This window comes from Crocodylus siamensis, chromosome 1 (assembly GCF_052110815.1).
Source record: "Crocodylus siamensis isolate JL-2025a chromosome 1, ASM5211081v1, whole genome shotgun sequence".
NCBI classification, from domain to species: domain Eukaryota; kingdom Metazoa; phylum Chordata; order Crocodylia; family Crocodylidae; genus Crocodylus; species Crocodylus siamensis.
In genome coordinates, this window is record NC_143395.1 from 368,325,036 (window position 1) to 368,350,094 (window position 25,059).

Here is a 25,059-nt window from a genome sequence, read left to right on the forward strand (position 1 = left end):
CGAACAGGTGTGAAACCAAATCGTGAGAGCGCCATATAAAAAAACTGCCCAGATATTTTGGTGGGGATGTTGGCGTTAAAACAAAGGGCCTCCATCCAGGCCATGCCTGCCTTGCATGATCAGTACCTCCTTCTCCTGCCGCATGGGGGGGAATGAATGGAAGGCTTTGAGATTGAATGGAAGGCTTTGAGATCTATGCTCGGGTATCAGGGGGGCATTTTGGTTGCAACTCAGCACAGACACACAGTATAAGCAGGCCTCTCTGCCTGGCACTCTATTATCTGTAGGTGAAGCTCTCTGGATAGATGCCAAATCTTTTATTAGACCGACTAAATCATTGGAACAACCTTATTTGCAAGCTTAACACCCTTCTTCAGGAATCGAGAGACTCTGTGGCTCCCGCCACATGTTCTCCAAAATAGAAAAGAAGCTGAACTATAACAAGAGCCTGCGGCTCCCCGGAGCGCATGCAGCCTCTGACACAGCAGGAGCCGCTCTGTGCGGGGTGGCCCAGCCACCGAAGTGGTGAAGGCGGGGGGAGGGGCAGCTAGCGGGGAGCATCCACCTTGCTCCCGCGCTGCCCCACCCCTCTGCGAGCCGTACCACTTCCCCTCGCAGGAGCGGGCCGCACTCGTCCCTCTCCGGCGGCAGTGGTCCCGCCCGCCGCGCTCCTGCCCCTCCCCCCTCCGTTTCCGGTGTCCCCGCCCCCAGGACCATGCAGAGGCGGTGGCGCCCGACAGACTCGCGGCCTGATCAGTGGGTGCTCGTGGCCCCAGGTAACCCGCCTGTGTCCCCCTCTTGCTCGTCCTGGTCTCTCGCGTGTGCGCCGTGCCCGCTCCCGGCGCTTGGGCTTCTCGGAGACACGCGTTGCAAGCTCCCTGCTTGTTGGTGCGGGCCCTGTACCCCGTTTCCCGCCTCTTTTTGGGCTGCCTCCGCTCCCTTCCCCCTCCTCGCCGTCATCGTCTGCCTGAAAAAAAATTGACCTGCTTCTTAACGTCAGTAATGCTAACACCGCAGTTGTTCCCCTGGGAGAAGGCCGCTTCTGAGTTTTCAGGCCTTTTTTTTAACCGCCCCCTCCCCAGTTCAGAGAGGGCAGAAGGCTTTTCATGCTCTGGCCTCCTCTTTGCAATCTCGGGGTTGATCTTAGGAGCGTAGGTTGTAGCCCTGCTGGTCTGAGGGCGTAGGTAGACAAGGTTCTTTGGGTTAAATCTGGTATCTTTTTATCATGCCAGCTCAAAGGCTTTATCTTATCAATCATTTTAACTGCACCAATGCCGCGTGGCACCCTTGAAAAGGTCTCCAGGGGGCCATGGCACCGTGGTTGGAGAATTACTGCCCCAAAGACATGGAAACAAACAAAAAGCCAGTGCTTTACTTTCAGCTGGATCCACCCCTGCAGCAAGCGCAGTGCGTGCCCAGAAGAGACCTCACATTGGTGGACCCGGCTCACACAACGCCTGTGTGGGTTGCATGCTTCAGCGAGGCTCTTTGGTGCTTTTATCTAATAGCTGATTGAATCGGCTTTAGGTAAAAGCACCAAAAAGCCCTGCTGAAGCGCCCAATCCATATAGATGTCGGGGAGCTGGGTTAAACTGATACATTTTCCCTTCCTTCACTGCCTTCCTCCCCCACCCCACATCTGTCAGTGGCCATAGTAACAGGATGAGCTCAAGTGGTAGGGAATTAAGAAAGCAATTTCACAGTCTTAGCTTCCTCCAACCTCTCCTTCCCCCAACACACTTGTGCATACTGACATGCTAGATACACAGGACAGGGATTCAGTTTTTATTTTGACATCTATGCAGACTACAAATTAAATCTAAGTACTGTATCAAATAACTGTCTGTGCTAACAGATGTCCTTGTCCTGCAAATATTTACAAACGTGTTTAACGTCATGTATTGAAGTAGTCAGTTTTGTGCAGAAAGTTAAGCTCCGAAGTAAGTGTTTGCAGAATTGGAGCCAGGGTTTGTAACTTTTATGAAGCCAGGCAGTTTGCCTTGCAGAGTTTACCAGTTTTGCCAGCATGGTTCCAACAAAGTTGATTAAGTACACCAGGCTTGTGCAAAGTGTATAAAGTTCAGTAGCACAGAGTTTTGAAAATCCATTGCAGATATCTCCCAAGTTTCACTGCTGACATGCTTGACCTACGGTTTGTTTTATGCAAGACTCTTGAATAAAATATGCTACTTGTCTGGTATATTTGCTGAAATTCTCATATGGCTCTGTGTGCAAAATCGGGTCCATGTTTTCCAGATTTCCAGAAGAGAGGTTTGCGTTTGTTGTTTTTTTTTAAAAGTCTGGTGGCCAAAAAACCTTTATGAAAGTAACCTGTAAATCTAATGAATGAGTAAATAAATTTAGCTCTATCATAACAGCTATTACTCTGATGGTAGTCTTTAATCATGATAACTTCATAGTCTTCAGTGGGACTGTTCACTTAGGTAAGGATTACATAAATTGTGGAGTCAGTCTTGCTTTTATAATTGTTGTGACTCTTGTGGGGCAGGTGAATAGCAAGTTTTATGTTGGGTAGAGAAGTGGCCATGAGTATACAGGGTGGAAAGAGACTAATTTTTGTGTTTGTCCATGAAGCACAAAAGAGCTAATTATTACTTTTTCTTCCTGGAATCTAGGTGCATCCTCAGGGTGTAATTCTGCAAATACTTAAGTGACCTTGTAACTGCTCATTGGAGTAGTCTGACTACTAGAATAGCTCATTTGGGTAATGATGTAATGTACCACCCTGCACAATTTAATAGTATTTCCACCTGGATATGCATCATTCATCTTGCTTTGCTTGTGACTTTTTACACTCATGGAGATGATGGCTTGTTCTGCAAAGAGGCCAGAGGTCTTGGAATCAATCTAGAAAGAAATGGGAAACTGAAATTAGACGACTTGTCAGCAGGGTGAAATTTAAGCATTGAGAAATGAAACAGAAACTCACTTCCTAAATCCTGTGTACTTCGACATCAGTCAAGCCTCAAGTAGCACAACAGCAACTTCCTGTACCAAAATAGTATAATATACAGTGCTACAAAGTTGAGGTCTTGAGATTGCAGCTATTGAAACACATGAGTAAGTTTGCACATGTGAGTTATCCCATTGTCTTGAGAAAGTTTTAATGATTTTACTGAGACCATTGAACATCTATCACATAGTTTTTAGTTGCTAATGGTAAATTGTATTGGAAGCACTATATCAATCTTCCAGAACTATGATAAAGCTTAATATGAACCTTCCTCATGAAAGTTGGTGACCTGTCTTTTCCATATGCTTCAATGCTAGAAATGTCAACATAATATCAGTACATGAAACAGAACTTGAGAAAATGCTGAACAGTGCATCTGGAAGGCTGAACTCTGAATATTTTAGTCTCTAGAATATTTGTGGTTATTTTGTCTTGTAAATTGACCCTTTTGCTTTCTGCATATAAAATGCTTGGAGTTCACTGATAACAATGTATGATTGAACCAAGGAAACAAATTTCACATTTGCTGCTTGAATTTTACATTAATTTCAGTTTTCTTGGTTCTCGGCTGCTTGCAGGACCTGTACAATCAGACCTGTACAATCTTGCAGAACTGGCCATGATCTCAGAATTAAAGTCACATAAAGGTAATGTGTAGTCAGTTGGAAATTGTGGTATTGCTTTATCCTGAATGACATGCAGTATGTCTATGCTCAAGGAGTGTGCTAAAAGGCACGCTGTTCAGTAGGGGTGCACTGATAATGATTTTTTGTGCTGATACCAATGGCTGATAATTGACCAGCCATATTAGCCAATACTGATCAGATTGCCAATATGCAGCCAGGCAGCATGGAGAGCAGCATCTAGCTGGTAAGTCTGTTGAGGGGAAGGGCTGTGGGGGGGGGGGCAGATTGAGGTCCCTGTGGTGAGAGAGGGAGTGGGGCTGGTTCTTGGGGCTGGAGTAGATGCTGCCCAGCTGGGGTAATGCGGGCCAGGGCATGGGACGCAGCCAGTAGCTCATCTGGGGGGACAGCTCCCACCACTGTGTGCACCCCAGGGGAAGCATGGGGGGGGTTGTGCCCCCTCAGATCTGTGCATGGGGTAAGGGTGGGCAGCCATTGTGCACTTGGGGACAAGGCTGCTCTGGCCTCTTTCCAGTGGCTGCACTCAAGATGGGTGGGGCAGGTGGTGGTAGCGACACTGGGAAGGGGAATTATGGGGGGGGCTACGGCAAATTTTGGGTCAGCTCTGGCCCCCATGTAGCTCTGCCTCCCAGTGCCACCCTCCCTGCCCAGCCCAAGAGCAGCCACTGGGAAGAGGCTGGAGCATCCCCAAGCCTGCAGTAGGCAGCCTGTTCTCCCATGCACAGATCCAAGGGGGCACATGCCATCCATGCCTCCCCTAGGAGTGTGTGCAAGAGCGGGAGCTGGCCCCCCTCCTCACCTCCTGGATGAGCCACTGGCTCTGTCCTGTGTCCTCCTCCACCCCTGCTGGGCAGCACCTGCCCCAGCCCCACTCCCTTTCCCTCCCTCACTGTGGGGGCCTTCATCTCCCCCCCCGCCCCGTCATGCCCCTTCCCTTCCCCATGCCCTTTCCTCCCAACACACTTACCAGCCAGATGCTCCTCTCCAAGCTATAGGGCTACACTGCTGACCACGTGCATGCTTTAGCTGCGCACATACACGAAGCATTTATGGGTGATATGATTGGCCAGAAAAAGGTGATTGCTGATACATCAGTCCATATAATATTGGCACTGATAAAAGGAAAACTGACAGTATCTCGGTGCACGTCTACTCTTCAGCATTCCACTGGGTTCAGTTGCAAGTATTTACAATAGAGCAGTGATTGCCTACGTAGGGTAAAGCTTGTCACCATCATGCTTCATACTTGGATTTTCATATCAGATTTTACTGAGAGGATTACTGACCCCAGGTATTAAAAAGCCATGAGTTGGGTGACCCAAAATAATATGACTGGTTTAAAAGTTCAGATCTTTTATAGAGGTGTATGCACTGGTACCTTGGTCCTATATTGGATTGGCACCAATATAAATAAAATTGACCAAATTGGAAATCGCCCTGATGTGGCTAATAAATGCCCTGTGTACATGCGCAGCCACAGCGCAGCACAGCATGTAGGCAGTGAGGAGTACAACCCGGCAGCTTGGAGAGCTGCATACAGCTGGTAAGTCTGTTGTGGTGAAAGGGGAGGGGGAAGAGAAGGGGTGTGGGGGGGGGCAGATCAAGGCCCCCGCGGTGAGTGAGTGGGGTGGGCTGGGGTAGGCACTGCCTGGGTGGGGTGGAGCATGAGACAGAGCCATGGTTCATGTGGGGGGCATGGCTTCTGCTGCTGTGCACACCCCAAGAGGGCATGAGAGGCGTGCGGCCCCGGATCTGTGCGGGGCATGGCAGGCTGGGGCCGGGGCTGTGCTGGCTCCTTCCCGGCGAGGGCTGTGCTTGGGATGGGCAGCGGTGGTGCTGGGAGGGAGGTTGGGCAGGAGCTACAGCAAATTTTTGGGTGGCTGCAGCTGCCACCCTCCCCTCCCCGGAGACCCCACTCAGTGCCTTTACCACCTGCCCCAGGCCCAGCCCAGCCCAGCCCAGCCAATCCTACTGGGAAGAGCCCAGCACAGCCCCAGCCCCAACCTGCAGCGGCATCTCACCCTGCCTCTGGCCCCAAGCCCACAGTGGGCTACCCATCCACAGACCACACACAATCCGGGAAGGAGCACACCCCTTGCCTCTCCCAGGGGTGTGCACAGTGGTGGGAGGGCAGCCGCATCTCCCCAACCCCCCCCCCCCATGCTCCCCGGATGTGCCACCTGCGGCTCCATCCCATTCCCGGCCCCCAGGGTCACATTCACTGCCCTGGCTGGGCAGCCCCTGCCCCTGCCTCACTCACTCCCTCACTGTGAGGGCCTTGATCTGCCCGCCCCTCCCCCCCCCTTACTGGCAGGGTGCTGCTCTGTAAGCTTCAGGGCTGCATTCCTGACTGCATGCTTGCTGCGGCTGCTCACAATCACACGGCATTTATCAGTGACATTATCGGCTACACCAGCCAAAAAAACCCAAGGGCTGATAATGTTAATTTTCCTCTTATCAGTGCTAATCTGATATGCGACTGATATATCTGTGCACCTCTAATTAAATTGATTCAGATTTTGTTTATGTTTGCAAGTTTCCACATTGATGATTCTGTAGAAATTTTGGGGGAAAGAATTTTTTTTAAATCTTATTTTTAGAACGATCATTTGAAAAAAAGTGTTTTTGTTTAAGGAAAAAAAGGAGCAGTTGAGTCGCAGCTTCTTACTTTTTCCTTTGCATGCTAGTTGGCAGGTTTTCTGAGAAAATGTCGTATATGCCAAAACTGTGACCAAGGCAAGAATAAATGGACAGTGCTGCCAAACCATAGGGCATCATCATGCAGAAATGAATCCTAGGGGCTTTCAAATGAGACTAAGGACCTTTTGTTTTTGTGCAGTAAGAGAGGAAGGAACAGACTTGAAAAATCTGGGTCATTGGAGAAGTAGTCATATCAAAATATGCTTTGTGCTTATTGCTTCTAAAATAAATGTGATATATAATTAAATCTCAAGATGACAAATTATAGTTATTTTACATTCTGACGTACTAACTCATAAAACATTTTAGTTTTATTAAGTTGTATGACCTAAAATTAAAGCATGATTAGTTCAATTTCTCCTTCTACTACAAAATAATATGCATTACTAGGGTGTTAGAAAGCATTATCCAGGAATTGCAATTAAATATGAAATTCTGGGAAAGAGTGCAAGTTGAACTTTATATTTCTGTCTTTTCAACAACGTTCCCTAGACAAGTATACTTGCAATGATCAGATAGCAGTTAGTTGTGGGTTTTTTATTATTATTTTCTTAAAACGGTATGGGATACTTTATATAAATGTATATCATCTTTAAAAAGTGACCTTGAATAAATTTGGGCTGGATATTGGAAGGAGGCTTGTAACTATCAGAACAGTGAGGTTCTGGAACACAAATTGTGGGGACGGTAACCTCATTATATTTAACATAGAACTCCATCAGTTTCTGAAAGGAATTATATGAATTGATTAACTGTGATATCAAGGGACTGGACATGTGAAACTTATTGCCAAAGGATGTTGAGGAGTCCAATAGGATAACTGGGTTTAAAAGGGATTAGACAGATTTATGGAGGATAGATCCATTGGGAACTATTAAATGCAACAGTCAGGGATGTAACCTTTCCATAGTGACTGAGATAATATGACAAGGAATGGATCACTCTACACTCACCATACATTTTTCCACTAAACCATCTACTGTTTGCCATTGTTTGGAGAGAGGGAATTGGACTAGGTGGGCATTTGACTGGTCTGAACCAGGCTAAAAATTCTTACATTATTGTGGTGTCATAAAGAGAGCACAAACTCTAAAATTTCAGAAGTTTGAACATCATTGAGAAATGAAATGCAAAGCTGGAATTTTCAGAGAAGATCCAGTTGATGCAGAAAGAAACCTATGTTCGCATGTTGAAAAGATCTGGTTGGCTCAGGCAGTCATGGGCTCAGTTGCTCCTGGTGCCATACTGCAAGTCAAGAAATCAAGTCCTAGCCCTAGCTCTGATCCTGATGTTTGCCAAGTCATTTAATATTTATGTAAATTATGCTAGTGCATAATTACCTCATTAATTATTATTACCATTGAGACCCAATACAGTTTCACATCTTAAGCTTTAAGCAGTACTTGGGTATCTTCGTGTCTTAAGTGCAATTCTCTTTGACCTTCATTGTGTCCCTGAAAGACTATGGACACAAAAATTGGAACACTTTCTCTTCCTCCTTGCCATTTTTTTAGTTATGTCTACACCATGTCCCCAGTGCTTTTGAGCAGGGAGGCTGCTGAGCAGGCTTGTTTCCTCCACCCCTGATAGCATATTCAAAACCCAGTAACACCATGGTGAAGCACCTCCAGGTTCCTCCCACCATGGCCACCTTCTAGTGTGCTTGAGAGTGGTTCTGCAGGTACCCTCCAAGCAGCCTCACAGTTCTGTTTTCAGGTTTGTTGTGCAGAAGTGAATGGGGGGTTCTGCAGTATCCTTGGGAGTATTGCTCCATGAGAGTGCTGGGGACGTGGTGTTACCCTTAGGTGATGTTGAAGCCTTGGTGCTAATATGTGTTTTAGCCTTAATGCTAACCTGAAGGCATGTTACAGTTTTTCAGGGATTGAGCAGGATCTATAAGACCATACTTGGACACCTAACAGCTAGAATAGGATCCACCCTTTAGATGACTGAAGGTATTTAGTAGTCTTAATCAGGCATTCTAACAGAGCAGTAGCATTGAAATGTTGAAGTGTGGCATGGTAGCTAAAATACTTGCCATAGTCACGTGCACTAAATTAAAGCCACCAGCTCTAAGGGGGTGTGTGTGGTGGGGGGAGTGGCTTTAATTAAAGTGCCTGGAGCATCATGTGTATCTGCGTCCCCATGCTGAAAAATGGTTGCGGGGGCGCTTTACCTAAACCTCGTTGAATGAGCTTTAGTTAAAGCACCCCCACTGGAGTCTGCTGGAGTACGGTAATTACCATGCTCCAGCAGACGCAATTAATTAAGTCTGCTCCGTTGTGCTGTAATTACAGCGCGTTGGAGCAACCTTGCTGCATGTCTGTAGGCACCCAAAGATTCCTAATTTGCACATGGTTCATGAATAAATTGAGGTTATTGGATTTGAGGGCAGTTTAGGATTGTATATTAAAACTTCAAATAGACTTTGTCAAAATGTCTCCATCTTACACATGCTGTGCAAAGGGTGCTTAGGCAAGCAGGTCGGCAAGAAATGGAAAAGAGTTACAGTTTTGCAGTTGACATATGTTCTTAAATAAAATTTTAACTTTCTATTTCCAGACCTTTTAATAAGCCATTCTTTTGGGGAAAAAATTTCTCAGCGTTCTCTTAAGGGGCTTTTCCTCTTAGTAATTGATAGATATTTACAACCTTATACTTGCTTTGTTGGCAGCTTTTTGCCTGGGAATTCCATATAATTTGATGTCAGCCTATTAAATAGAGGACTTTCATTACATTTACTTATGAAATATATTTTACATTATTCATAATTGCTTCATGTGTATTGGAGCTTTATATTTGTTTCCAAATTGTTAACCTGACAGTACCAGCTAACACTTTTTTATTACTGTGTTCAATATCTGTCTCTGTCTGTCTGTCCTGAAAATACTATTATAAATCAATTGACACCTGATTCATTTTCACTTTCCTCTGTTTGTATACATATATTTTTTCACATTTCCATGATTGAAAGTTTGACCTCAAGGAAATGTGATAAGGTTTCCCCCAAGATTTTAGAGTGGGAGAAGGTTAAATGTGAAACATCTCTAGACGCTTTTAAAAAGTAACTTAAATTATTTGTTTTGATCTTATCTTAACATTGACCTGCTTTAAAATCAGAGACACTTCCACAACAGGGAATGCAGAACTATCAGAAATAGTTACTTTGGAATAATTCCTTAATATACCTGCTTTGCTTCATGTTTTCTAGGATTTTTTTTTTTAATTTCAAGTTTAGGATAACAAAATTTCCATTTTAGATTTCATTAAAGCAGACACTTCCTTCTGGAATATTTTTAAAGACTGTTCAGTGTGAGTCAATGTACACTACTTGGATCACAGCTGGCCAACACATGCCACAAGTGGCATTGGTAGTCTCTGTATGTGGCATGCAGTAGTTCAGGGAGGAGGTGAAGAGCAGAAAGCAGAGCAGCAGATCAGGCAGGGAAAGGGGATCTGGCTGAAATTGATGCTCTTTTCATCTTATATTGGGTCTAAAAAAGAGTAGTAATCAGATAAGTATCTTCTAGATCAGTGGGGATCAACTTTTTTTGGCAAGCATGCCACCAAATAGTCCCATTCCTTCCTCAAGTGCCACTCTGATCCCCTTGCTCAGTTAGCTGCTCTGCTTTCTACTTCTTAACCAAGCTGCTTCTGTGCTGCCTGTCTCCCCTAATCTGTCATGTACCCTATACACAGGGTGCCTATGTCACCTGAGGTACATGTGCTGCTGCATTTTGGCCACTCATTCCTACATGATACAAATTCTTAGAGGCTTCTTAAAGAACATCTTCTCCATATACTGCCACATAACTGAATTCTGGAAAGCCTTGCCCTTACAACACATCCTCTTTACACATGTTTTGTCTTCAGTGATTAAATGTTTAGGGCCAAGCATTTGAACTGCATTCTGAACTACAGAAGAGCTCTTGTTGGCTTCAATGCTGATCAATGGATATGCTGTCTATAGCTTTTAGGAGAAAAAGATCATACGTTTTTAAAAAAGTAAATTAATTTCAAGTGCATTGGTGATGTATGGCAGAATGGGAAATAATTTTCAGTTTATGAATGTATAATTCTTTTCAGAATCTGTTACTGAACTCCCAAAGAAACCTGGTGGTGGACCTTTGTTTACAAGACTGCGCAATCCTTGTACAGGCAAGTATGGAACATTGATGTGATGTTGTTTAATGTTATAGTTGATTCTGCTCCTTCCGCCAGAAGATTAATACTTTGAAAGTTGAAATGATGATGATAGTGTGAATATCCTCTGCCAAAGATATTGTTGGTGATGCCAGATAGTTAATTCAGTGCAAACATTTAGGATTTCCTTTATAATTTTAGTTGGTAGAACTATTTATTCAACAGGAGTATTGGCATCACAAGAAGCAGTATCATTTCAGTTCTTTCTTTTAGATGCATTACTTTGAGGGGGATCCACGGTGCAGGGTTTTATTTTTAAATCCAAAATTAGATTCTTCATCTATTCATTTTATGCTATAAAGCAAACAAGCAGAGTTAAAAGAAACGACTTTACTCTGCTTGCCAAACTTTTTGGGGCTTTTCATTTTTAACTCTCATTTTCTTTTTTACTCAGTCCAAAGGGTGGTATCTCTTTTCTTGTTAGTAGATGATGGTCTACCTTGAATTAGAAACATATTGGGGAAACCAAATAATGTAGAAAATGTAATGAAATTCCCACCAGTCCCCCAAACAATCATTCTCTTTTTCTTTAGTTGTATAGCCAGAGTATCTTTAAGCTGCTTTTGTATAATTTTTTCATTAAAATAAACTGAATGGGTTTATTTTATATTTCAACAGAAATTCTTTACATTTAAAGTATTATGTTTGAGAAATCTGGTTCAGTTTTTTTAAATTTTCCCTCCATCAATTCATTTGCTTTCTGTAGTGGGGTTTTTTTGGTTTGTGTTTTTTTACAAAAAAGGTCACCAGTTACATTTAGGATGTTACAACACACTTAAAGAACTTAATTTCAAGTGCAGGTAACTTACTGGTTGCCACTGATGATTAAGGTGGAGATTAATCAAAGACAAAAGATGCAGAATGGGAAGACATCGCTAATTCTTTGATGTTTTTTAAAAATACTTTATTTGTAATCTATCTTTACAAAATATAGAAACATTATATCGAAATGTATAACTTCCTCCTGCTGCACTGAATTGGTGTTGCGGTTTATCATCTCAGAATTGAAAAAGGTGGAGGCAAATTTACATTTTACAGCGGAAGAAGCATTCTGTTCGTCTTGTAGAATCAGATGCTGGCTAGGGCAAAAGCTAGAAGTTTAGTTATTGACCTCAGAGTCTGGGTGTGTGACTTTTAAGATGAATAGTTCTGTGTTAGACCTGTATGGATCTGTGATTGGATAAGTTAATACAAGGTTTTGAATGGAAAGGAAAAGTAACACCCTCTTAATGCCTGTTTTCTCATGTTTGCAGTTTAATAGTATGTTGTTGGTGCCAAGTATTGCATAGATACCCATTTGATACACACAGCTTGCTATATAGTTACCACAATACTTATTGCTAAGTTAGTTAATACAAGATGCTGGGTACCTTTACAGATAGATGAAAAGAGATTAAACCTTTGTCTTCAAGCATTCATAATCTAAGGCTTCCATCCAGCAAGTGAGAGGTTACGCAAGAAATCTGTAGCAGAGTGGGAGATAGGTGCCAGGTCTCCTGAGTCCCAAATATATCTCCCTGTCCTGTAGAACTGCCCTTTCTGATCTGAACGGGGTTGACTGGGTGGTAGTGTGCAATTGTTGTGGCTAAGGACAAGTAGTGTTTCTTGATTTTGGTCTAGCCTGTTTGCATAGCATGCACATTGCTTGTTCCAAAGATTAGCCTCCTAGCTATAGTCTCTACAGTCTGTATTAGCTGTTGAGATCACCACTACACCTGAGCTATGTCATATGTGGAAGAACTTTTTTTCTTTTAATACATCAGTGTGAATAGCACAAAAATGTAAATAATGTAAATGCAGTCTCTTGTGATAGGCTCTTTGGGAGTAGGCTGATCCTTGGCACTGAAGTGCATAAATTAATGACTGAAACCTCCACTCCCTTCCTTCTCCAACAGTAACAGATAGAGTATTTAAACTATAACCTGAGAGGGCAATAAATGTGTGGTAAACCCTCTGGATGTAAAAAACCAACCACTTCCAGGAATCCATGTGCCTACCTGTTTAAGCTGGGGTTTGCTGGTTTAGACTCCTAGAAATAGTTATTTATAACAGAGCTTCCCAACCAGTACTGGACCGCAAAAGGTTGGCTGCCGGGTCGTTTGTCTGCCCAGGTTAAAGTTGGGCGGTGGGGCAGCCCCGGGTGTGAGGCAGCCAGCTCAGTGCATCCTGTCCTGTTCCCACCATCATGGCCATGCCCGGTGAGGCAGTACCCATGCAGCAGCTACCACAGCCTGTGCTGGGCTGGGCAGGGCCCCCCAGGCCCAGCTGCAGCTGGGAGTGGAGGGATGCAAGCAGGGAAATGCCCAGCGTGGAGGGCAGGGAAGTGGCTCTGCTGCTTGCTCCTAGAGAAGGCAGTGGAGCCCCTTCTTCCCAGGCAGCCCCAGCTGGGTCCCCCCAGGCCACTGCCTGTGCAGACCTTCCCTGCAGGGTCCCTCGGTGTCCACATCTTCGGTGCCCCAACCCGATCCAATCCTTGCAACTTCTCTCCCCCCCCCATTAAATTCAAATATGCAAATTAAATTTAAATATGTAAATTAGGCTGTTTCTGTACCTGGTTCACCAAAATTCTTTGAGTGAGTTTGCCCGTCCTCAGTATAAAAAAGGTTGGGAACCACTGATTTATGGTATCTGCAACAGTAGTTGTGATGTCATCTTGAGAGAACCCTGCCCTGAGATTCCCTGGCAGAACTCATGATTTGTACATACATGCAGCTTTGAGGCATTGTAAAAAGAATTATTACATCACAGATATTCTCACCACCCATGTTCATTCTTCACAAAGTTGATGGATTGAGTACCCTGCCAGAACTAATTAAGCCTTGGACATTAGTTCTGGCTAAATCTCAGTGTCACCTTCTAAAATCCTCATTGATTTTCCTTAATGTTTATGGACAATGTTGACATTGTTCACAGCTCATATAAGATGCAACAGAATGATCCATTCCCCTTTAACCACCCAAACTAATCAGAAACATGGGGAGTTTGCTGCAGGAGCCTGAAACAAAATTATTTTTCTTTTCTGAGCTTTTGAGATACTGGTAGCTATCTTGCAGCCCCCTTTGTTAATGTCTTCATTTGCTTAATTTATCCCATAATCTCCCCATTTACAGTCACCTACCATGTATACCAACACATAGAAGACTGGAGGAAAAAACAAAACAAAAACACAACTAAGTGATACTTGAAGAGTTGGGATTCTTATAGTTCCTTGCCCCCTGAATCGGATATTTCTAAGATGGCTTCAAAAGAGGGAGAGGAAAATACTGGATACCATCTCCCACTCTCATACAGACAAAAGCTAATTTCTTGTGTAATCTGATTTGGGTTTGAATCAAAGGCTTTGCGTTGTAAGATGAACTATTCACACTTTTTATTTATTGATTTAAATTCAGTTGGGATTATAAAGCTGGTAAATGAACATCTGTATATAATAGTTTTCTTTGTCTAAGCTTTCTTTGTAGTTACAGGTTATGTAGAATATATGTATGCTTATGTATATATTAGGCACATTCTTCAGACCTATTGGATATTCTTTTGATTTTTTTGTGAAAGCTTACAAATACAAACCAGATTTCTTTTAACAGGAGACGCAGCCCTCTACTTATTCAATAGCAGTGCACAGCAGCTGTTTGAAGTAAAAGCTTTTCATGAAGAATATCATTCTTGGTTTATAGGTCAGTCTGTTCAACAGGGTGAGTAACATTGTGTATCCTCTCCCTACCCCTATCTGTAAGTAATATTTGTACATTACTCCCACCCATAAATTTATGGGTGCGTCTATTAGTTGCTGAGTGTAGCTGCACAACATCTCTACCTTCTGAAGCATTCGCATGCCATCTGCATTTAGCCAGGGCTGGGGCTTTGTGGTCTTCACTTTAAAAGACTGCCTTTGGCAGTTTCAATTAGACAGATGTTCATGTGTCTTGCAAAAAAAAAAAATCTAATTGCGTTAAACACAAGTGCCACAAAGTGTTTAGCTTGTCTTGTCAATCAACTTGACAAGCTCTTGTTGTGTATACATATATTTTAAGTTTAGAGGGAAAAGGATAGATGAGCCCGAGCAAGACAAAGGCTCATTTTAGCAGTGAAATGAATTCCATGCATTGAAACATTTGGTCCCACTTGCTTTCATCTGCTACTGTGGTCCCCAGAAGAGATTTGGGATTTTAAGATGATAATTCATTTCTGGGGCTTGTTTCTCAGAGTTCCATTACTTGGAGAAAGTTCTGTTTGTAGCCATTACCTCATCCTAGCCCATCTTTATAAACAGAAGGTAGATGATCTATTTGCCCTCCTTTCTGAGCATGTAACAGTGCTTTACTGATCAGAAAATCACTGGATGAAGCTTTATTTTCCAGTCAAGCTACAGATCATGCAGAAGCTTACCCATAAGATCATCTTGCATCCTGTTTTACTTGAAGTTTTCTAGCAGGAAATGTAATATTTTGTGAGAGAGAAACAAACTGTTTTTTAAAGAAAATATGATTTTTTTAAAATTATAATATATAAGTGCACTTATAATTTTAAATTTTATTTGCACAGATGCACAGGGTGTTTTACCTGTACGGGGAACCAAGAGAGTGGGCCTGCTTCATGTGACTACTCATTAAATTTTCCAGTTCCCCCTCCACCTTTTCGTTTGGCCCTTGAGAAATAGCTAGCCTCAGGAGTCATCACCTAAGCTTTGTTTAGGAGCCTGGAAAATTTTCCTTTACGACTTTGATTGTTGCAGGGGGATCTGTAAAACTAACCTCAGAAAAAGAAAGGGGAGTTGGGGGGGTTATTGTTTGTTTTGTTTTAAGTTAATTCTTCAGCTTTTTAGAAGGAGCATGGTGTTCAAATGATACATCAGTCAGCAGTCAGAAGCAGAATAGCTATGTTCTTCCAGTGCATTGTAGAGGTTAATTAGCCCTGCTGAATGACAGAGCCAATTAATTGATCTTCCCTTGACACTGTACAGACTTGTCTTCTATGCTTCTGGCATAAGCAGTAGCTCACCTGCCATAGCATAGTGTGTTAGTGGACACTGCTGCCAGACAGAGTAAGCTTGCCGTGTAATCATATCTTGTGTGTCGTATTTTCTCCTAGTCAGTTTTGCCTACTGAGCCTTTCAGGTTCCTAAATGGGGTTTCCCTTGCTTTTCTTCCATTTGTCAGAGGTACCTGTCTGACATGTGGTACTTCTGCTTCTTTGAGGGATTTGAATACCTGCATCACTTGAAGGAGGCTGTACTCATGTTTGCTGTGCCCATGCATATTGTATGCTCTCACTAGCCCATGTTTTTCTTTATAGACCATTCTCAGTGATCATGAAGTACCAATAAACTGTTTTTCAGGCACTAAGATATCAGCTATAGTACTTATACTTTTTCCCTAGGAATTTCAGTATTCTGGGTAATGTTAGCCAACAGGTCATTTTGGTTAGCCAACAGATCATCTTTACAGCATTCTCCATCGTCAGTCATTCTGGAAATTCAGTTCTCTGCTGCCTTCCCAAGATCTGTCATTCTAATTGCCTCTTACCATTATTAACATATTGTTTTATCACTGCATGGGTTCTTCTCTCTTTTTCTCTGTAATATGTTACTAGATTAATTAGCTACTGGACATCTTTTTAAGGGAGCAAATGAGTAGAAGAGAGATGCATTGTAATGTTTTGTATGTTCTTCCCCCAAAGGCAAAAAACCCCTTTATTTTAAAAAATATTGCTTTGTCAAACAAATGATGCTTTTATCAGTCAGATTAGAAGAGAAAAGAGAAGATTGTAAGAAAGAACTAACATGACAGTCAAACTCTAAAGTGAAGAGAAATGGGAAATAAATATACAAAACAATAAAAGAAATCATAACCTATAATTTGCAAGTGGGCTAGTTTCAGTTACTGGGTCGTCCATTGGAAATTCAAAATTATTTCACGTAGAAGAATAAATATCTAATTAGTTGTAACTGCTGGTACAAATCATTTGAAAACTTTTTGCCAGTAACATTAACTTTAAGAGTTGGGAAATACTGAAGATTGTTTGAGGGGAGTGTTCTTTTTAAATATTTCTTCCTAGACAAAGTTGCATAAGTCTATTGAAACATTCCCTTTTATAAAATTAAAACAAAAAATCTTGGCTGCAGTCAAACCTATAGATTTACACTAACTTTTAGATTGCTAATTAATGTCAGAATGTCATCATTTGTTGGATTTTATTACTGAATTTTCTTCGTGTTGCGCTGCTGTTTCCAGTTATCTGTTTTGATATGAAAAGCCTGATTAAGCCACCATCCTGCAGTGGACTCCATGTGGGCAGAAAGAGCTGTTTCAGTGCTGGATGGGGCTTTCGTTTGTATCTTAACTGTATACATTGGTTTGGTTTTCTGGTTCACTGAATTCACTTGGTTCTGCCTAAGATGCTAGTTGGAGAATTCTCACTTGCAGGATCTCCAGCCTTCAGAAAAGAGGCAGAGGCAGCTATAGCTTCTTTTGCATCTTTTTCTACCACTTGTCTCTGCCTCCTGCTGCAGAGCCAGCCTGATATAAGTGGAGGGAAGGGATGGTCATGATGAAGTGAGGATCCATCATGACTCATTTTCTTCTCTTCCTGCTGTAAGTTAATGCCGTCTTCAGGCAGAGCAGAATCAGGGACCAGCAGTCAGCTGCCTGGTGACACCTCCTTAACCCTCCCCATATCCACTGTCTTTGAGTTTTGGCTATGTGCAAATGAGAACTGCACTTCCCTAAATTTATCAAACAAAAGCACAATTAGAATTTTCATTACTGTTCCACTAAAGTGCTGCATCTGCTAGGTCTAAAATTATGAGGAAATAGTCAAGTTTCATATATTAATGCTTAAAGGCACTGCATTTTTTTACATATGTTTAGATGGACGCCTATTGTTTGCAACACCAATGGATCCTTTATTTCTTATACTTTGGTACCTTATAACGGCGGAGAAAGAGGTAAGTGTCCTGGGTTGTTGATTGGAAATTTTAGAAAAAAGTTATTTCTGTTGAGAAACTTAATGCTAAATAAAGCATAAATTACATTTTGCCTCAATATACATGTATATCCTCTACAGTATGTTGATATTTTTGATGTTTTGTCATTAAAGTATGTTATAGTTAAGGTTACAGTTTGACTTCTCTCATAACTGTATCTTTTTATGCTTATAGTCCTTCTCAAGTTTCTTCTTTTCATTTGAAGTGTTCCATAATTGATCTCATCCCAATGTGAACATTTTGGAAACTTAAGCTAAATTCACTCATCTGTGTTTTTTTATCACTAAAGGTGGGGAAAAGAGTGTTGTTGTCCTTCTAGGGACATTTTAAATTTTCCCCCACTATGTTGGTGAGCCTTAAGATAGCTGACTTTTGTCAACTGAAATTTTTCACGTCTGATCTTTCCTGAGGATGGATCTCTAAACAAGTTTTCCTAACAAAATATTAAATAAAGAGAGAGAGAATATTTGAGAAATCTGTGTTGTGATTTCTTGGGACAATGTTTCCATTAAGTTAAGGTTCTGTTGCCACAGCTGGTTAAGGTCTATGACTACAATTGCACGGGCCTCAAAGAGAGTAAAAGCTTAAATTGAATATATGCAAAACATCTTGAAATGACCTAAAAATCTTCAAAGCACTATTAATTCATCAGGGTTTTGTGTGCTGGCTAGATTTTGTCTCAAAGCAGAGAATCCATTCTGCCCTGATAAGTAAAGTGAGACTCTAACTTGGTGGATATTGGACTGTGGAGTGATGAGCTGCTGTTTGGCATAGAACTGAATAGCTCCCATCATGAATTGTGGTCAGCTTTGGGGAAGGGAGGACTTCATATTTATTGGGACAAAGAAGAAACCTTTCTGTGGCAGTTTAATCTTTACAAAGCTCAAATTGACTGTTTTGAGCATCTTTCAGGAGCTGGTATGTAAATAATTCCTGATGTGACCCTTCAATGAGCAAAGAGATGATGAAGTAGTCAAAGATCATTAATACATGTATTAATCATTGCTTCTTAAATTCTCACATGCATTTTAAAATACAAGCAGTCAGTTAATGAGCATAATCTCTTGTCTGTGTACTAAATAAGTTTATCAAACCAGAAGAAGTCAGTCCTGCCAGAGAGAGGCAGCATTTCATTTTATGTATTCCAGTGCAGGTGGAAAATAATTATTTTTGTGGTTTTAAAATATGGATTTAATTAATAAAAATCTAACTTTTGAGCGCATTCTAGAAATCAAAACTGGCTAGGTGTTTTATTATCCAGTAATATCCTATGGCATTGTAAGTATTTTATCAGTTTAAGGATACAAAGTAAGCAAATATGCTTTTTAACATATGGCAGGGATGTCAAACATGTGACCCATAGTCTGGATAAGGCCATCCAGTTCTACTTCAGTCTGGGCTGTAGGAATTTGGGGAGGATGGCCATGGAAGAGTGGGGTCTGTTGCAGAATGTGGGGTTTTACAAAAAGGGAGGAGGGGGAGCTGCTGCTCAGGATAGCTCAGCAGTTCTTACGCTAACTGATACAAGGGCAAGAGCCTGTGGAGATACTAGTATAGAAAAAACATTTCAACCATTCACAATTGTTACAGTGTAAAAGCTGCTGAACCCTCCTGAGCACCCCGTTTCAAACTGCTCGGAGTGTACATTTGTTTATGCCCTCAGATTCATTAGTCCTTTAGATTGTGCATAATGTTTCTAGTTTTTTCTTTATTTTTATTTTCTCATAATCATCCTCATGTTTTGATTATCCCTGCACTTTTGTGCTAGAGGCAAATGTAAAATCCTTTTCTTAACCTATTAATCTAAATGTTTGGGGGGGGTTGTTTGTATTTTGGGTTTTTTTCTGAATTCTCTACCCCAGTAAGAGGATTCATTCATTATGGAAGCAGTTTACCCAACTAGTTTTGTCATCTCACCTTAACTAGTGTAATGGCTTCAGCTTTGGCTTCCAGAAACAATTTACTTTCTAAGGATGGAGGACTCACTGACTCTTTGTACTGATGCACTCAAGAACGTTTCCAAAAGGAAAACTTCCAGTTATGCCAAACTGTCCTGAATTATTATGCATTGTAATGTCTGGCAAGGGTAGAGTTTGTTTGATGGTCCTCTCATCTACAGTGCTCTTTAAGCTGTGCCAGAACCACTTTATGTATGACCTCAGGCCAAACTGGAACTGACTGCAGAGGTGAAAGTTTAGTACTGTGTTCCATAAGCTGCCCTGGTCCTCTGAGATTCCTCTTTCTAGAACGAAGAAAAGTAAAACATCAATGAAACTTATGACACTATGTAATCTGGCAGGTTGTGGTCTAGAAAAAGCTATTGGCACATGTTAACTACGGTACCTCTTATCCTCCAAAAGACACTCGATGTATTTTGCATTAGTTGTCCCCACAGTGTTTTAAAACTGGGCTTCTAAGGACATTAATTGAAGAGTTCAGCACTTTGCAGGTATTTACTGTTTTGAAATCTGTATTTATTGTTTGTTGCTCTGTAATCAGTTTATGAATGTCATGTGATACCACTTGCAACTCAGCCTCCTTTGTAATCCTTGGTTTTAAATCTAGCCGTAAAGTATTTAATGCCTTATTATATTGCTATTGTTGACAGTAACGTTTTTATAATCCTTTGATCTTTTTCAGCAAGGAAAGTTTCAACCGCTGAATCAAGTTGTGGTAGATCCAGAGTTTCCTAGCTGTACAATGTTACTACAATGTGCAGGAGTTAAGCAATTGCTGCATCATATTACAGAAGAAAAAGGTGCATAATTTGGGGTGTTGATTTAACTAACAAACTATTACTTAAGTTGTTGGTTGAGTTCTACAGGGTATCTTTACTGTTTTTTAATTGACATCTACACAATGGGACCAGAAGTCACTCTGTTGCTAAGCAGATAACATTAGATGCCTGCCAACTTTTGCACTGTACTTTGTCTAGTATCTGTGATATGTCTCTGTATGCCGCTGCATGATCTGTTAGGCTTTAGTACTGAAATTCATTCAGCGAGTAGATTATTTTCCCAAAAACTTATCTCTCTTGTACTCTGATTTTACTGCCATGCCACATAGATTAAATCTTTCGTGTTTAGTAACTTGTACCTTAGGCTTTATGTTATATATTTTACTGGGGGAGGGAAGGGGGAAGTTTTTGCAGTTGCATTTGAATGTGTATGTCTTCCACAAGCACAAATCTGGGGCAGCACGCAAAAACAGGCTTTCACGGTGGATATGTTCTTTGGTTAGATCTTTAACGAACTGGAATACTTGGAGATACTATGGTGCACATTTATTCAGAAAAGTGACTGCTTAATAGCAGCACCACCTTATTTTATCATTTTGATTCTCTGTTCAGATGTGTATCTTCTCTTTTATTCAAGTTTGTATTGCTCTTCTTGAGTGTGTGAAGCAGATTCTACTTCTTTTTGCATACTTTTTCATTCCGTTGTACTTACGTAGTTGAGATTTCACAGAAAGCACCAAAAGCCTAATTTCACCTGTATAAATTATATTACTTGAGGCAATATGTGATGGAAGGATCTCAGTTTGTATTTTAGATCCCAAATAAGAGTTTTCTGACAAGTAGAAGAACCAGCTTTTTCCTTGTAAACTGAGTATATTTTAAATGAAGAAAAATGAGGCACAATAGAAATAGAATACTACAATGTCCTTTGTGCCACTGTTTAGGTTATAAGTGTACTTCAAATGTAGCAGCTCAAGGAATGTGGTTTCTTTTTGTTAGAAACATTTTAAATGAAAGACTTTTCCAATAGTGCAGCTTGGCAAACATGGAGAAGAGGCAGCATAATTTATAGCAACTTAGCCTTTAATTTTCAGATTGGTAAAAATCACAAAGGACCTTTTGTAAAAGGAACCCCGTGATGTGCTGGCTTCCTAACTGTGAATGGAGATCCAATCATAATAAGAAAGGCTATAGAAGTTTGAGAACTACATTGGCCCATTTTGTCCTCTCAAACTCCACCAATCTTTGCAGTTCCTAAGCATGTAGCGCACTATACAGAGTCCTGAGGAGTATGAGGCATGTTTGAACTAGGCTTAACTGGATGCAACAGACTTGTTGCTTACATCTTTGGAAAGGGACATTTTAGGCAGTTCAGAAGGGATAACAGAACAGGAAGCATCACAGATACAAAAGTGCAATAACTTTCATGAGTTATTAGATTACATAAAGTAAATATATTATTAATTTGGGGAGAGATGTTGATCTTTTAGAGAACTGTCATGTGCAATATAGTGTGTTGTAGCTATGGAGCAATTTCTTTAGAAAAGCTTAATTTGAACATAAGTAGAATGTGCTTCCACTGAAAACAGCCACCATTTTGCAATGAGAAAGCAAGATCAGAGGGGAAATTTGGTAGTGGCAATTGAATAGATGTTGTGTGTAGCCAGTAATTAGAAGATTTAATGATAGAATGTGGGTACAGGGAGATTAGATATCTAGTCTTTCCTAGTCTTAGCTGAGTGACACATGGGGAAAAAATCCATGACAAAACAAAATTTGTACAAAACGAAGTGGCCTTATTTTTCTCAGCTAAACATGAGAAACAATAAAACGATCCAGGCTCTGGGCTTGGCACTTTTATTCAGTGAAAAAGCAGCAGAGTTTGTGAAAGTATTGCTTTAATTTTCAACTGAGTAAAAATCACAAAGACCTCCATTTTTATATAAAGAGCCTCATGTTGCACTGGCTTCCTGATGTTGAGTGGAGGTCTACATAGGTCACACACAACATTGTTGAAGGAAGAATGTCAGATTTAATTTGTTCTTGCAGACCTTGTCTGCATTGGCCTGTTTTTGGGAATTGAACTTAGACAGCCCCTCACAAAATAAGTACCAGGATGGCTATTGTTTTACATTTACATTTCTGAGCTGCAGGTGATCTCTTTAGGTTTCAAAATAAATTTTTCAGAAAATGTTATACAGTACTAAAATGACGAGGAAGTTGACGCAACAGTTTAGAACAGGGTTGGCCAGCCTGTGGCACACATGCTACAAGTGGTATGGGCATGCGCTGTGCTTAGTACACAGTAGCTCAGCAAGGGGAAGGAAGCAGGGCAGCAGTTGAGCAGAGGGTGGGTTTATCTTGTGGCTTGTCTGCCAAAAACATTGGCCATCTCTGCCTTAGAGGTTGGGCACCATACCCTTTGGAGGGAGCCTAATCCAAATCATAGCATAGTCTTCTGGGACATATTTGTTTTCCTCTTTGCAAAAATATTACAGTTGTTACTAATCTTCATATCAGTTATGTAAATTAAATTTACAATTGTCATACTCCAAAGCAACCTTGAGAAGCACTCTTACTCCATTAATTAAATGGAAACTATTTACCTGTTGTTTTTTGTATAGTCCTTCCAACAACTAGTACAGACCTTTAAAGCTATTAATTCCATCTTTATATTTTGTTTGAAGTATAATTTCAAACTGCTGTTGACTTAATTTTTTTAAATATTTCATACATAGTACTAAATTGTCAACCACCTTTGTATCTCCAAGTTTTTCATGTCTGATCCATGTCTTTTTCTGCTTTGATAATATTTTGGAGCCTGACTCTGGCTTTTTGTTGTTGTTCATTATCTTTCACAACACTCAGCACATTGGGTGTCTATACACGTGCTGCAGTGCGCTCTGTTAAGAACGCATTGGAGCAGACTTGATTAATCAGGATGAAAAAAAGAATCGAATCTGCTAGAGTGTTCTAATCAGAATGCTGCAGCATCTCATACATTCAGCATCCTGCATTTCAGAATGGCAGTGGAGGGCACTTGAATGCTTGTTTGATGAGCTTTAGTTAAAGCACCCCTGCTGCCATTTTGAAACATGGGGTTTTGAATACATGAGATGGTGTGGTATTTTAATTAGAACGGCTCCTGAGAGCCTCTCTAATTAAAATGCCTGATCACCACCACCCTAGAGTGTGTGTATAGGCACCTGTTGATTCATAGCAAGCAGTGGTTAAGGATGCTGATGGCACTCTTTCGTGATGTCCACTGCCTACTCTTCATTCAAACCACTTTTAAGAACTCACTTTCTCTAAGGCTCACAAGAAGCGTCAATATGACTAAGACTTTTTAAAAAAAGAAATAAAAAACACTGGTACTCTTCTCAGGCTTCCCCTTGTACACTGTGTACTCTTTCTCATTTAGAGGACAGGTTCTTTGGGGCTGGCAGAGACCTAAGGAGGTCATCTAACCCCCTGCTCAAGGCAGGATCATCCCTGTCTAAAGTATTCCAGATGAGGTTTTGAACAGCCTGCACTTGAAAGCCTCCAGTAATAGAGATTCTGCTACAAACCTGCTAGGTCAGACGTTCCCAAACCTTTTCTTAATACATACCCCCTTCCAGATTTACCAGCTGCTTGCATACCCCTACCAGCATACAGCTTATATTTTAGCTCCTTACATGCCAGTTATTATTATAATGAAAATTAGATTTGCCATTACCCAATATCTCTCATGTACCCTCCAGAGAGGTCTTGCATCCCCCCGGGGCACTCATACCAGAGTTTGAGAACCCCTGTTCTAGGTAAATTGCTCTACTTCTTAACCACACCCAGAGTTAGAAAGTTCTCTGAATATGCAATGTAAATTTCCCTGGTTGCAGTTAAAACATTTTTTGTCGTGTTCCTTGTGGACACAGAGGAGAATCTATTGTCTACCCTGTTTGTAACAATGTCTTTTTTTTTGTATCTGCAGACTGTTATTAAATCCCTCCTCTCCTCCCCCAAGTCGGAATAAATACGCCCAATTCTTCCACCTCCTCTTACATGTTAAGCTCTGTAGACCTACAGTAATCTTTTTTGTTGCTTTTCACTGAACTCTTTCTAATTTGTCCAAATCTTTCTTGAAGTGTGGTACCCAAAAGGAGACATGGGACTCTAGGTTAGGCCTTATCAGTGCTGAATAGAGTGGAAAATCGCTTCCCATGTTCAATAATCAAGACAGCTTCAATTCTTAACCTAATTTTGAGCAATAGGAATCTGGGTAATAAATTCTAATGCAAGCACATTGATAATTTTATACTTGGTGACATAATATTAAGAAGTCCACTTTCCCATCACCCCACAGTCATCACATAGAGCAGTGGTTCTTTTGCGTAGTAAAAACAGTGCTGAATTGGCACTTACCTGCTGTGTTAGTAGAGGAAATGACTTGTTTTCTGTTCCCTAAATCTGCATGAGGCAGGTTGTTTCCAAATAAATTCATATATGAGAGCGAGACTACAATGGAAAAGGATTAATAAAGGGTTATGAACTTCAGTTCTTGAGTGTTACTCCATTTCATTTTGTAAGGCAAAAACTGCACTGTGATCTTGTCTGATATGATTAAGATGAAGAGCCAAGAAAACTTACCTGATTAGAATAACTAAGTAATATTGCCAAGCTTGTATTCCCAGAAGGTAGGAAAAAAGGGGCCATACGAGTTTCTGAGTTATGGAAAGCACTGCGAAAATAGATGTTAAAATGTGCTTTAGGCAGTTTGCTGAACAATACATTAGGGAAACTTCCAAGTCTACATAGTGATTACCCGATCACTGAACATATT

At 41.2% G+C, this 25,059-nt stretch overlaps 1 protein-coding gene across 3 annotated transcripts in view; it reads left to right on the top strand.

The window, feature by feature from the left end:
- Positions 1-659: 659 nt before the first annotated feature.
- Positions 660-25,059, top strand: part of RNASEH2B (ribonuclease H2 subunit B) — a 58,506-nt gene continuing 34,106 nt past the window's right edge. For all 3 annotated transcript variants that reach the window (XM_090026650.1, XM_090026658.1, XM_090026639.1), the window contains exons 1-5: positions 660-776; positions 10,405-10,476; positions 14,106-14,213; positions 17,388-17,464; positions 20,144-20,261. In XM_090026650.1, the coding sequence (XP_089882776.1) occupies positions 716-776; positions 10,405-10,476; positions 14,106-14,213; positions 17,388-17,464; positions 20,144-20,261 (436 nt within the window). In that variant the 5' untranslated portion in view covers positions 660-715. The remainder of the gene's footprint in view (positions 777-10,404; positions 10,477-14,105; positions 14,214-17,387; positions 17,465-20,143; positions 20,262-25,059) is intronic.